Source organism: Physeter macrocephalus, chromosome 4 (genome assembly GCF_002837175.3).
Source record: "Physeter macrocephalus isolate SW-GA chromosome 4, ASM283717v5, whole genome shotgun sequence".
Taxonomy (NCBI): domain Eukaryota; kingdom Metazoa; phylum Chordata; class Mammalia; order Artiodactyla; family Physeteridae; genus Physeter; species Physeter macrocephalus.
The window spans coordinates 32716357-32728447 of NC_041217.1; the positions used below are offsets into that span (position 1 = coordinate 32716357).

The 12091-nt window shown below is 38.0% G+C and overlaps 1 protein-coding gene across 4 annotated transcripts in view; it reads right to left on the bottom strand.

The window, feature by feature from the left end:
• The window catches only part of RPS6KC1 (ribosomal protein S6 kinase C1), a 243181-nt gene that overhangs the window by 13903 nt on the left and 217187 nt on the right, over nucleotides 1-12091 (bottom strand). For 2 of the 4 annotated variants that reach the window (XM_055084079.1, XM_055084078.1), the window contains 3 exons: nucleotides 8671-8753; nucleotides 7481-7576; nucleotides 4879-4919 (listed from right to left, as the gene is read on the bottom strand). In XM_055084079.1, coding sequence (XP_054940054.1) covers nucleotides 4879-4919; nucleotides 7481-7576; nucleotides 8671-8753 — 220 coding nt within the window. The remainder of the gene's footprint in view (nucleotides 1-4878; nucleotides 4920-7480; nucleotides 7577-8670; nucleotides 8754-12091) is intronic. The other 2 variants (XM_024133753.2, XM_024133751.2) reach the window with 1 other exon arrangement.

The following is a 12091-nucleotide window of genomic DNA, read 5'->3' on the forward strand; positions in this document are numbered from 1 at the left end:
CATTCTTATTTCTTTATTCTGCTCTGCAGTAGTTATTTCCACTATTTTATCTTCCAGGTCACTTATCCGTTCTTCTGCTTCAGTTATTCTGCTATTGACCCCTTCTAGAGAGTTTTTAATTTCATTTATTGTGTTGTTCATCACTGTTTGTTTGCTCTTTAGTTCTTCTTGGTCCTTGTTAAATATTTCTTGTATTTTCTCCATTCTATTTCCAAGGTTTGGGATCATCTTTACTCTCATTATTCTGACTTCTTTTTCAGTTAGACTGCCTTTTTCCTCTTCATTTGTTAGGTCCGGTGGGTTTTTACCTTGCTCCTTCATCTGCTGTGTGTTTCTCTGTCTTCTCATTTTGCTTACCTTACTGTGTTTGGGGTCTCCTTTTCGCAGGCTACAGGTTCATAGTTCCCGTTGTTTTTGTTGTCTGCCCCCAGTGGCTAAGGTTGGTTTAGTGAGTTGTGTAGTCCCTGGAGGGGACTAGTGCATGTGTTCTGGTGGATGAGACTGGATCTTGTCTTTCTGGTGGGCAGGTGTACATCTGGTGGTGTGTTTTGAGGTGTCTGTGGCCTTATTATGATTTTAGGCAGCCTCTCTACTAATGGTGTGGTTGTGTTCCTGTCTTGCTAGTTGTTTGGCATATGGTGTCCAGCACTGCAGCTTGCTGGTCGTTGAATGAAGATGGGTCTTGGTGTTGAGATGGAGATCTCTGGGAGATTTTTGCCATTTGATATTATGTGGAGCTGGGAAGTCTCTTGTGGACCAGTGTCCTGAAGTCAGCTCTCCCACCTCAGAGGCACAGCACTGACTCCTGGCTGAAGCACCAAGAACCTTTCATCCACACGGCTCAGAATAAAAGGGAGAAAAAATAGAAAGAAAGAAAGAGGATAAAATAAAATAAAGTAAGGTAAAATAAAGTTATTAAAATAAAAAAATAATTATTAAGAAAAAAGTTTTTTAAAGAAAAAAAGAAAGAATGGACAGACAGAATCCTAGGACAAATGGTGAAAGCAAAGCTATACAGACAAAATCTCCCACAGAAGCATACACATACACACTCACAAAAAGAGGAAAAGGGGAAAAAATAATATATCTTGCTCCCAAAGTCCACCTCCTCAATTTGGGATGATTCGTTGTCTATTCAGGTATTCCACAGATGCAGGGTACATCAAGTTGATTGTGGACCTTTCATCCACTGCTTCTGAGGCTGCTGGGAGAGATTTCCCTTTCTCTTCTTTGTTTGCACAGCTCCCGGGGTTCAGCTTTGGATTTGGCCCCGCCTCTGCGTGTAGGTTGCCTGAGGGCGTCTGTCCCCTCTCAGACAGGATGGGGTTAAAGGAGCAGCTGATTTGGAGGCTCTGGCTCACTCAGGCCACGGGGAGGGAGGGGTACGGATGCGTGGCGAGCCTGCGGTGGCAGAGGCCGGCGTGACGTTGCACCAGCCCAAGGCACACCATGTGTTCTCCTGGGGAAGTTGTCCCTGGATCACGGGACCCCGGCAGTGGCGGGTTGCACAGGCTCCTGGGAGGGGAGGTGTGGAGAGTGACCTGTGCTTGCACACAGGCTTCTTAGTGGCGGCAGCAGCAGCCTTAGCGTCTCATGCCCGTCTCTGGGGTCTGCACTGATAGCCGTGGCTCGTGCCTGTCTCTGGAGCTCCTTTAAGCGGCGCTCTTAATCCCCGTTCCTCGCGCACCAGGAAACAAAGAGGGAAGAAAAACTCTCTTGCCTCTTCGGCAGCTCCAGACCTTTTCCCGGACTCTCTCCTGGCTAGCCGTGGTGCACTAGCCCCCTTCAGGCTGTGTTCACACTGCCAACCCCAGTCCTCTCCCTGGGATCCCGCCCGCCCCGGCGGGTAAGCAGACAAGCCTCTCGTCCTGGTGGGTGCCGGTCGGCACCGATCCTCTGTGCGGGAATCTCTCCACTTTGCCCTCCACACCCCTGTTGCTGCGCTCTCCTCCTTGGCTCCAAAGCTTCCCCCCTCTGCCACCTGCAGTCTCCACCCGTGAAGGAGCTTCTAGTGTGTGGAAACCTTTCTTCCTTCACAGCTCGCTCCCACTGGTGCAGGTCCCGTCCCTATTCTTTGTCTCTGTTTATTCTTTTTTCTTTTGCCCTACCCAGGTACGTGGGGAGTTTCTTGCCTTTTGGGAGGTCTGAGGTCTTCTGCCAGCGTTCAGTGGGTGTTCTATAGGAGCAGTTCCACGTGTAGATGTATTTCTGATGTATCTGTGGAGAGGAAGGTGATCTCCGCGTCTTACTCTTCCACCATCTTCTCCTACCTCTCCTCCATTGTTTTTGATGAGAAGTCAGACATCAATGTTCCCTTGGATACAACGAGTTGTTTTTCTTTGGCTCCTTTCAAAATTTTCCTCTTTGTTTTTGTCTTTCAACTATTGGACTACAATATCTCTATGTGGATCTCTTTGTATTTTTCCACATAAGGTCCACTAAGCTTCTTGGATGCATCTCAATGTTCTTCATCAAATTTAGGATGTTTTCAGCCATTGTTTCGTAAACATTTCTTGCTGCCCCTTTCCCTATGTCCTCTTTTTGGAACTCCCATTATATGTATATTGGTATATTTAATCTCTTACAGGTCTCTTTATCCCTGTTCATTTTTCTTCAAATTTTTTTATCTGTTTTTCAGATTGGATAATTTACTATCATGTTGAGATGCTCCAGTGAATTTTTTTTCCCCTACTTAATTCTTCACTTCAATTATTGTACTTTTCAACTTGAGAATTTCTATTTGGTTCTTTTTTTCCTTTTAATATAATTTCTATCTCCTTATTGAGAATATCTATTTGTTGATTCATTATTGTTTTATTTTCCTTTAATTCTTTATACATGATTTCCTTTAATTCTTTGAACATATTTATAATAACTGCTTTGAAGTCTCTATTAAATCCAAAAATCTGGGGACACTCAGAGTAATTTCTATTGACTGTTTTCTTCCCTGCCTATGGATCTACTATCTTGTTTCTGTGGATATCTTACAAGATTTTGCTGAAAATGAGACATTTTAGATAATATATTTTAGTGACTCTGGAGTCTTATTTTTTTCTCAGGAAGACTCTTATCAATTGCTGTTGGTTGGTTTATTCTTTGTTTGATAACTTGTTCAGCTAGATCTGTAAATCTGCTTCCCCCACCCCACTGTAATAAACAGAGGTTGATATCTCTGCTCATTTTTTTTTTCTTTTTTAAGAAAAAAGTTTTCAGTTTTCCTTTTTTAAGCTTGGTTTCCTAAGGGTCACCATTGTGTCTGCACAGCTTAGTGGTCAACCAGTGACTGAAAACGGGTTGCATTCAAATACCTTAGTTACTAAAGCTTCCATCCTATGCCAGTGGGCAGGAGAACATATTCAAAATTTAGGCCACTTTCAAGTCTGTCCTGGTTTTTACTTTCCACTGAGATCTTTGCCTGCACATGCATACAGCCTCAGTGCTGGTCTTCATGGCCTACCCCAACCCGGGAGAACCTTCACACCTGGCCAAGCAGGGAAGAGAGAGTTCAAGTAGCCCCAGGCAAGAATGCCACAGAGTCCCACAATTCTTTCCCAAAGTTCAGCTATTTTTCAAGCATAAGTACTTTCCAGATTGTTGCATCCCTTTGATCAATTTCCAGAGCACAAAGATGGTTATTTTTGCCAATTCTGTCCAACTTTATAATTTCTTTTTTTTAGGAGAGAATTTTCCAACTTTCTCATATGGCTATAGCCATTCAAATTTGAGAATATTCCTACAGCACATAATTTTTTCCACAGAATTTAGTCAACTGCAACTGAAATATTTGGATGATTACATTAATGGTTCTATACCTATAGGAAATCCCACTATTCAGATAAACCTAAACTTTTATTTCTCTTTTTCCTTTATTTCTATTTTTCTATTATTCACTAATAATTAATCATTTATATAAAAGCATCAGTTGATTTCCTATTATGTGCCAATCCACTACTTTTTAGACCTTTTCAACCTGTATCACCAGCAGTTGCGTCACTCTCATGTTAGCAGCCCTATACTATAATTCAACTATATGCTTCATCAAATTATAAATTACTACATGTCGTGAGCTTTCAACGCTGCCCTATCAATCATAATAATACAAAACATTTATGTGACACTTACTGTGGGCCAGGCATTATTCTAATTGCTTAACATAGGTTAATTCATTGAACTCACAGCAACTCTATGAATAGTTACTATAAATATCTCTGTTTTATAGATGAGAAAACAGAGACTCAGAGAAATTAAATAACTTGCTTAAGATGATATAGGTAGTAGGTAGCAAGGATATGATCTGAATTCAGGTACTCAGTCTCCAGAATCCCTGCTCTTAATCACAACATTACACTGCTTCATGAGTGTGTGATCTGCAAATGCCAAGAATCTATTACTTCACTTTGATATCACCAAATCCACAAGGGGAGTGAAGCATATACTTCAAAAGACTGTACTCATAGTCTTTTCACTTGAAATTACTGTATCTAGCATTCAAAATGACTACTTTTTATTAAAGTGAACTGCTCAAAGAATGTTTATATTAGAAGTTGCTAAACCGTGTTAAGAGAAAAGCTGCTATTATAAAACCATCAGCATAAGCATATCCTAAAGGTATCAAATCCATTTTCAAAATCAGACAAGTCATGTCCACTGATTGAAATGTGGAAGGCATTAAACATTTGAATACAAATCTAAAATATCAAACATTGCTAAGAATTAACTATAACTATAGCATGTTTTTTAATATTTCAGGAAACATATAAACATATAAGTTCTTTCTTGTTAAAACTGGCTTTCCCGCCCCCATTCTTTCCAAAACATGACCTCATTATGAAATTCCAATAAAAGTTCATATTTTGACTTTTACTAAAGTCAATTTACCTTAGTCCATGGACTCTTCTATAATTTTTCCAAGTGTAAATCTATAGGCAAAAGTATAATTGTTTACCCATGACTGTCTTGCTTATTCTGCCATTTTAAATACTCTCCCAGGCCTTCTGAGAGATCACACAAAGATTCTATTGCTAAAAGAATGTGTCAGCCAGTGGCAAAACCAAGACAGTCACTGCCAACCTCCTTTCTCCTAAAGAATAGGCAATAAAGCTGAGCATTGGAGGCACAGAAATTTGTTTGGAAGGTCTTTTTCTCATATAATATCTTTCAACTGACAAAGCAGTTGTGTCATAAAGAACTAAATGTACACTGGCAAGTACAAACATCCATGCTCTGAGGATCTGTAAACTGTAAATATCTTTTTTTTAAACTGCATTTAAAATGTAACTATGTTTACTTTAGCACCATTCACTTGGACTGAGATGACTAAACCAAGGGTACAGGGAATTATGAAATCTAGGAAGAAAGCAAGGAGCTGAAAAGACCAAAGAGGGGAAAATCTCCTCAAAGTGGAATAATTCTTTCCACATAAATCATTTTGTGATTTTTTAAAATAACCTTTATGAACCATGAGGTAGTGGAAGAGGAAAGTCAAAATGACAAATTGCTAATCATGCCAAGAGACCCCTTTTCCCTTTCCTGATGATGTTTCCTCAACATGAGTGGTAGTTTCCTTAGGCAGGCCAATGACAGAATGCTGCTTTAACTATATAAGCTATACATATCTGTATTTGGGAACTTAACATATCTTAAGCTCAGACTCCTTTACAACATAAATTCTGACAGACAGGAGTAACAGACCTTTATTAATTAATGTGGGGAATTCTATTCTCAATATTACATAATAATGACTACTTCTTTAAGAAAGAGAAACAAAAAATAGCAGTTGCTAGCCTTCCTTAAATTAATAGCCAAAAAAATACTTTGAAGTTACCTTGCTGTGCCACAACAAAGAATATGAAATCAAATGAGGAGCTGTCCTTTTTGCCCATTAGAATGAAATGTTTTATGTATCTTTGCATTACCTCTTAATCCTTTTACAGAGTGCTCAGGGTACTCTCATCTCACCATTTCCAACCTGATTATGTTTCTTTAGATTTTACAGAGTCTGAGCAAATTAATCTTCCTGAAGCATGACTCTGATCCTTTCACTCTTGTGCACAAAAACTCCAAATCTCAATTTTTTACTGAATTAAATACTATAATTCTCCCCTGGTGTTCATGATAAGAGAGCCCCAACTTCTCTTTCCATTCTCATCTACTTACTATTACTCATCCCTATATTCATCCTTGTACTCTAGATAAACCAAACTTTTGATTTCCCAAATTGAGTCTTTCTGACTCCTTCCTTGCCTTTGTTCAAGCTGTTCATTCCACCCAGTTATTCTCCCACATCCAACCTTGCAATGCCAAAATTCTGGCTAAGGCTCTGCAAAAATAACACTCACTACACAAAAACTTTCCTAATACCACCACTGCATCAATTATTACACCTCTTTATCCTGACTTGCCAAAGTATTTTTTTAAACCTCTCTGATAACCTTTATTAAATCCATCTGTGATATAATTATTTGTGAATCTCAAGTTTGTAGCTTATGACACTATGCCTTACATATATTCGTTGAATGGGACAAAAATCACTGCTCAAGAGAATAGTAGGTAATACTCTTCTTAATATATTCTCCCCTCCCCTTTTCTTTCTTTTTTTTTTTTTTTTTTTTTACAAATTTTGTTTTCCCTGATTTAAAAAATAATTCATGTTTCATTAAACAAAAATTTTAGTTCATCTTTTTCAAATAACTTTTCCCTTGATATTTTCCCAAAAGCATAGGGGATCACAGTCCTGACAATTTTTGCTTATTTGCTGTGAGCCTATCACACCTCAGTGCTAACAGCCCTCAGTGTACTCATCAAAACTTGCTCTTCAAAACTAGGTGAGCATTTTACACATGGCAAATCAACTTAAGGAGCTCACTAGAGTCCCAAGCCTATCTCTGGGATACTGAACTTTAATTATCAATAGTCTCTTTCTTCAAAGCCACCAGAAATACACCACCTGACACCAATATTCAAGTTCCATGAATGGATCTACAAGTGATCTAACTTGGCAAGATTTTCTACCACTTCTCTCCTAAGTAGCCCATTCCTACGTTTATAAATACAGCCATTCACCAGAGACTATCTCGAGACTAGCTCTAAGGAATAAACTCTTTAAAAAGTTTAAAAAAAGAAAAAAAGAAAAGAAAAGAAAATAGCCATTCACATATGGTTACAAAATGTAATAGAGCAGCTCCAGACCAGCTAGAAGCAATACTTAAATCTCACACCTACACAGATGTATGGAATTGACTAAACATTAGCCTGGATTTAAAATAAATAAATAAATAATACCAACAAGCTTTACCTATTCTCTCTGACATCACCAATACTCAGATAATAGTAGAAGCCTAAAGATATACAGTACTAGTTCTGAATTTGTAATTAGTAAAGGGTCCTTCTTGTCCGAAACTAACTTCTTTAAAGTTTTGGAGCTGTGGGCTCTGCTAATTTGCATGGTTGATATACTTGGCCAATAGGTCAATTAAATTACCTGTTGAATGAGTGAGCGAGCCTCTTCAGAGACACATTCTGGCATGTTCAAAGTAGTGTGAGTATTTATTCCTGCCGGATGGCACTCAACCAGAGTCTGAAACAATCAATCAGGTACACTTCTTATCCCAAACAACATCATATTCTGTTCCATCACAGGGTTTACGGACAGCAAATACAGAAAGCTCAAGAACCACCTTAACTGGAGGTGCAGTAATCACCACAGTACCCTCTAAGCAGTTTAGGACAAGGGCTATGAGCCCACAGAACTCTAACTGAAATACAGGCAGTCATCAAAATCACATCATAAGCTTAGGCCACTCACCCTTTTCCCTTAGTTATAAAGAGAGTGGCTCATAGTAGAAAAACTTCCATTATACCCAAAAACTAACATGGGATTTGCTATCTCAAATTTTTTCATGTTCTTAAAAACCTTCGAAGTTGAAAATTTGTTAATAATAATGCTTTATATATGTATAGCACTTTATGGTTTAAATGTATGTATAGGTGACTTGTATATTCCACAACCATGTTAGGCGCTCAGTATTAACTACATATTTAAGGTAGATGACTACTTACAAAGGTATGACTGTTCATTTCCTCTGTTTTCATCCCAGGAGGCAATCTTCACAATACTCTATTAAAATCTATTAACTATTAACCTCAAATATCTTACTTAAAAGTTATTGATCAGAGAGAGTATAAATTCTCTCTGATCAATAACTCTCCGTTAAGCCAGAACGGAGAGGAAAAATTACAGTATTGAGAAAAAAGATAATATTACCTTTAATATCTACATTAATTTTCTAAAATGATAATTCCCTCCTGGTTTCAGACAGGTATTTAAAACATACAGAGAATTTAAATCCTTACATGTACCTTACAGATTTAACTCTGTTGAAACTGACCCATAGAAAAAGAAGAAAAAGAATGTGTAGTCTTATATCTCGCTATGGACTAACCGTGTGACATAACAGAATTTTACCATCAATTTATTCAATGTAATAGAATTCAACTTTCTTAAAAATCTGGAATCTTGATAAACATGCATTTTTCTGCCCCCCCCCTTTGGTATCAAGGTTTTCTTACTTAGTCCCTGACCTAAACACTAAAGGCAAAGGCTAAATATTCTCAATTTGAAATCAAGGTACCATCTGGATAAACTTAATAAACCTCCAGGTCACTGCTTACCTTGCCAGTGAGAAGCTCAAAGAGGACAGCACCCAAACTCCACCAATCACAGGCTTCAGTTTCTTCCGTGATTGCTCCAACCTCTAAACACACCAAAAAAGGTTGATATTAAAATTCCAAAGGTCAATTAAACTCTCAAAATTAACATGTATTAGCAAGGTGACCTTTTTAATGCTGAGAGAGCACATACTAAAATACTACTGGGTTTTCAAAATTCCTGAAAGTTACTTATCCTTTTGGTCACCTACTGTGGTTGCATTTTTTTATGCAGTCATATATTAAACTGAGACATTTGTTCTTTAGTTGATAGAGGGACACCTTCAAGATGCTATACTTAAAAGTTACATGAATCTACTAGATGAGTATTTTGCTTAATTTTTCAAATTTGAGAATGTACACACAACCCTATCTCAGGGGTCATTTTTTGTTTTAGAAATAAAGACTCTAGGTTTCAGAAGGAACTTCAAAAATTATCTAAACCAGTATTAATCATCCTTTGAGTTACAGACTAGAAACCAGAGAGGTGAAATGCCTTGTCCAATGTCATACAGTAAATCAGAAGCAGAACTAGGGCCTAGTTTATAGTATGATCCCTCTCCTAAATAATCAATTGTTTTCAACTAAAGGAGGAGGATGTGAAATGCAAATTTACCCATTTTATTATTCGGAAGTACAGATAGATATGGTGTTTTAAGCCACAACTGAAACTACTGGCTAAGATGAGGGCTTTTAGAATATCTCCAAATTACAGTTTTATCTGTGTTATCCCTATCTCTCACCAGCACAAGTTCCTGAAATGTAATATGAGTTTTCAGGTGTCATCCTTCATTTTCTTCACAAATCAGCAATAACTCCTCATTTCACCATTTTTGAAGCTTTTAGCTCTTAAGTCACGTTTGATGTCTTCTTGTCCTTTCCTAATGACATTCAATTAGTCACTAAGCCTGAATATATCTGCCCTTTCATTTCCATTAAACTGACAAAACACGCTTATTATTTGTCTGCAGGTAGCCCAAAACACAACCATCATGTTGAAAAGGTTTTACGTAGTTAGGTTGGAACTTGGACAATAATAAGTGGAAGTGGTGCTCAGGCGCCCCAGCCTTTTAACCAACACTTAGTGAATCTACTGTGTTGGAGAACCAAAAAAACTCATAACACAGCTCGAGTTTTAAGTCTTGAAGCAAAGGTCACATGGATCAGAAAAAGAAAAAAAAGAGCCATTTCTATGCAAAATACTGAAATTACTCCACTTCAGCAACCTCCTTCCTTATCCCTGCACCTACCGTTTTCTGGGTTTCACAAGGCCCATGTACAACTATACCCTTCACACCAGCTCCTACCCATCTTTCCTCTCCTTATTGTGCTACATGCCAAATCGCAACCTCCATTCTCTCTAACTTAGCTGCTCTCAGCTAGGTGGTAAAAAGAAAACATAGATATTTAACTAACTCATATTATTGTGTGAATGACCAAAAGTCTTCTAATCCTCCGAGAGCCATCTGCATTCATAAAATAGCAGCTTGCTTGAAAAACTGAGAGCTATCTTACCATCTAACAATAGAGGTTTAATTATACATGTTTTGACACATGAATTCAATGAAATATTACTACATAAGCATTGTAAATGATGTATTCATGCAAGGTTTAGGTATATAAGTAAATGTCTGGATATATTAAATTTTAAAAAAACAAGCTATAAAACAATAGAATCTTAATTTTTAAAATACATATTTTTTTAAAAGACTGGTGAGAAAATGTAACAAAATGTTTTAGTGTTTGCCTCTGGGGTGGTGAGATTTTTATTTTCTTTCTTATACTTATTATCCTACACGAATATCTAAGTGGTACAATTTTAAATGTATAGCAAGATGGCATGAAAACATTCAGGCTTGTTGGAGCAGGAAAGATGAAGCTATATAGGCCAGTCCTCCCTAACAGTCTGTTTGCCTATAGTTTCCTCTACAACTTTACACTTGATCTTAGCCAAAAGGCCAAGAAGCGATCCTCTAAAACTTTAATGTATCGTATATTAGAGACAGCAGTGGACTAGGAATCAGAAATCCTGGGTTAAGAGCCTTGAGGAATTCACTTGATCTCATCCATAACATGAGGGTGAGAGCTGAGGACCTCTAGGTTAAATTTAGCTCTATAATCTACGATTCTGATACTTAAGGATTCCCTAAAACAGTGATTTTCTTGAAGGACAATTCCTTGGGGGCTCTCATTCAAAGTACTTACGTTACCCCTCCCAGATTCAAGTACACTGCCCCCACCCCCATTCCCAAGCTCCCCATAGAGAGCCACCATCACCTTTGGAAGTGTGCTCCAGAAACTTTAAAAAGGATGTGTGTTCTTAGAAACTTCAGAAAAGTAGAAGAAATTTACCATAGCCCTGTCATCAAATATAACCTTTTGCACATTTCCTTCCAGTCTAAGGCACGCAATGGATTACATCACTTCCCTGTTCAAAATTCTGAAATGGCTTCTCACTGAACATTAAATAACATTCAAATGTCTTGCTTAACCAGGCATGTATATATATTCAGGCCTCTATAATGAGGTCTCAACCTATCAAGATTCATTCAAACACGTATAAGTAGTACAAACTAGGTTCCCTGCTAGGCACTATTCCTCCACAGAACACTATGTACTCACCACATTGCTAAATAATGTGAAACTAAAATCAGTTTTCAGAGTTAATGGCTTTATTTTTAAATATCTTGCTCAAGAATTTAAGTTATGTCATTTTCTTTAATCATAAAGCAAGCAGTATATACTCGTTAGTTTTAGAAAGGTGTTACATGTTCACAACTCAAGACCCCACATTATTGATCAGCCATCTGTTTTGAATATGCAACCTCCAAGTCTCACTTTCCATGTCTGAAGGTTGCTAGTAGGCAGATATTGTAATAATGATAGTTGCAACAACAGAACAGTAGCTAACATCCGTTGACTGCTTACCATATGTAAGGGACTGTGTTTAACATTGTACATGAATTATTTAAAATTTCCAAGCATCCTTACGGAGAACTTACTTGGGTAGAATGACTTTGGAGGAGAAAGAATACTGTATTTGTGTGTTCAGGGAAAAGAGGAATGCCTGACCCAGTCAGGTCAGAGAAAGTTGTGAAGATCAGATGGTTTTACAGGGTCTAAGAACATGCCCTGAGGAGCTGCAGACCAGAACCACACCCCAAGTCTCTGCTCACAAAGGTTTGCTGTCAGAATGGAGGAAAGGGTTATTGTGGTAAGTCTATGCAATGTAGTCAGTGACTAATATAATTTATAAAGGGAGCTTTCAAATTCACCAGAAGGTCCAAAGTGCCGTCACCAGTGTAACCTAGACCACCAAATGTTACACATTGTGCTTGCTTCCCATATCACTGCTGGGAATGTGCGCTGGGGGTGAAAGGAGAGG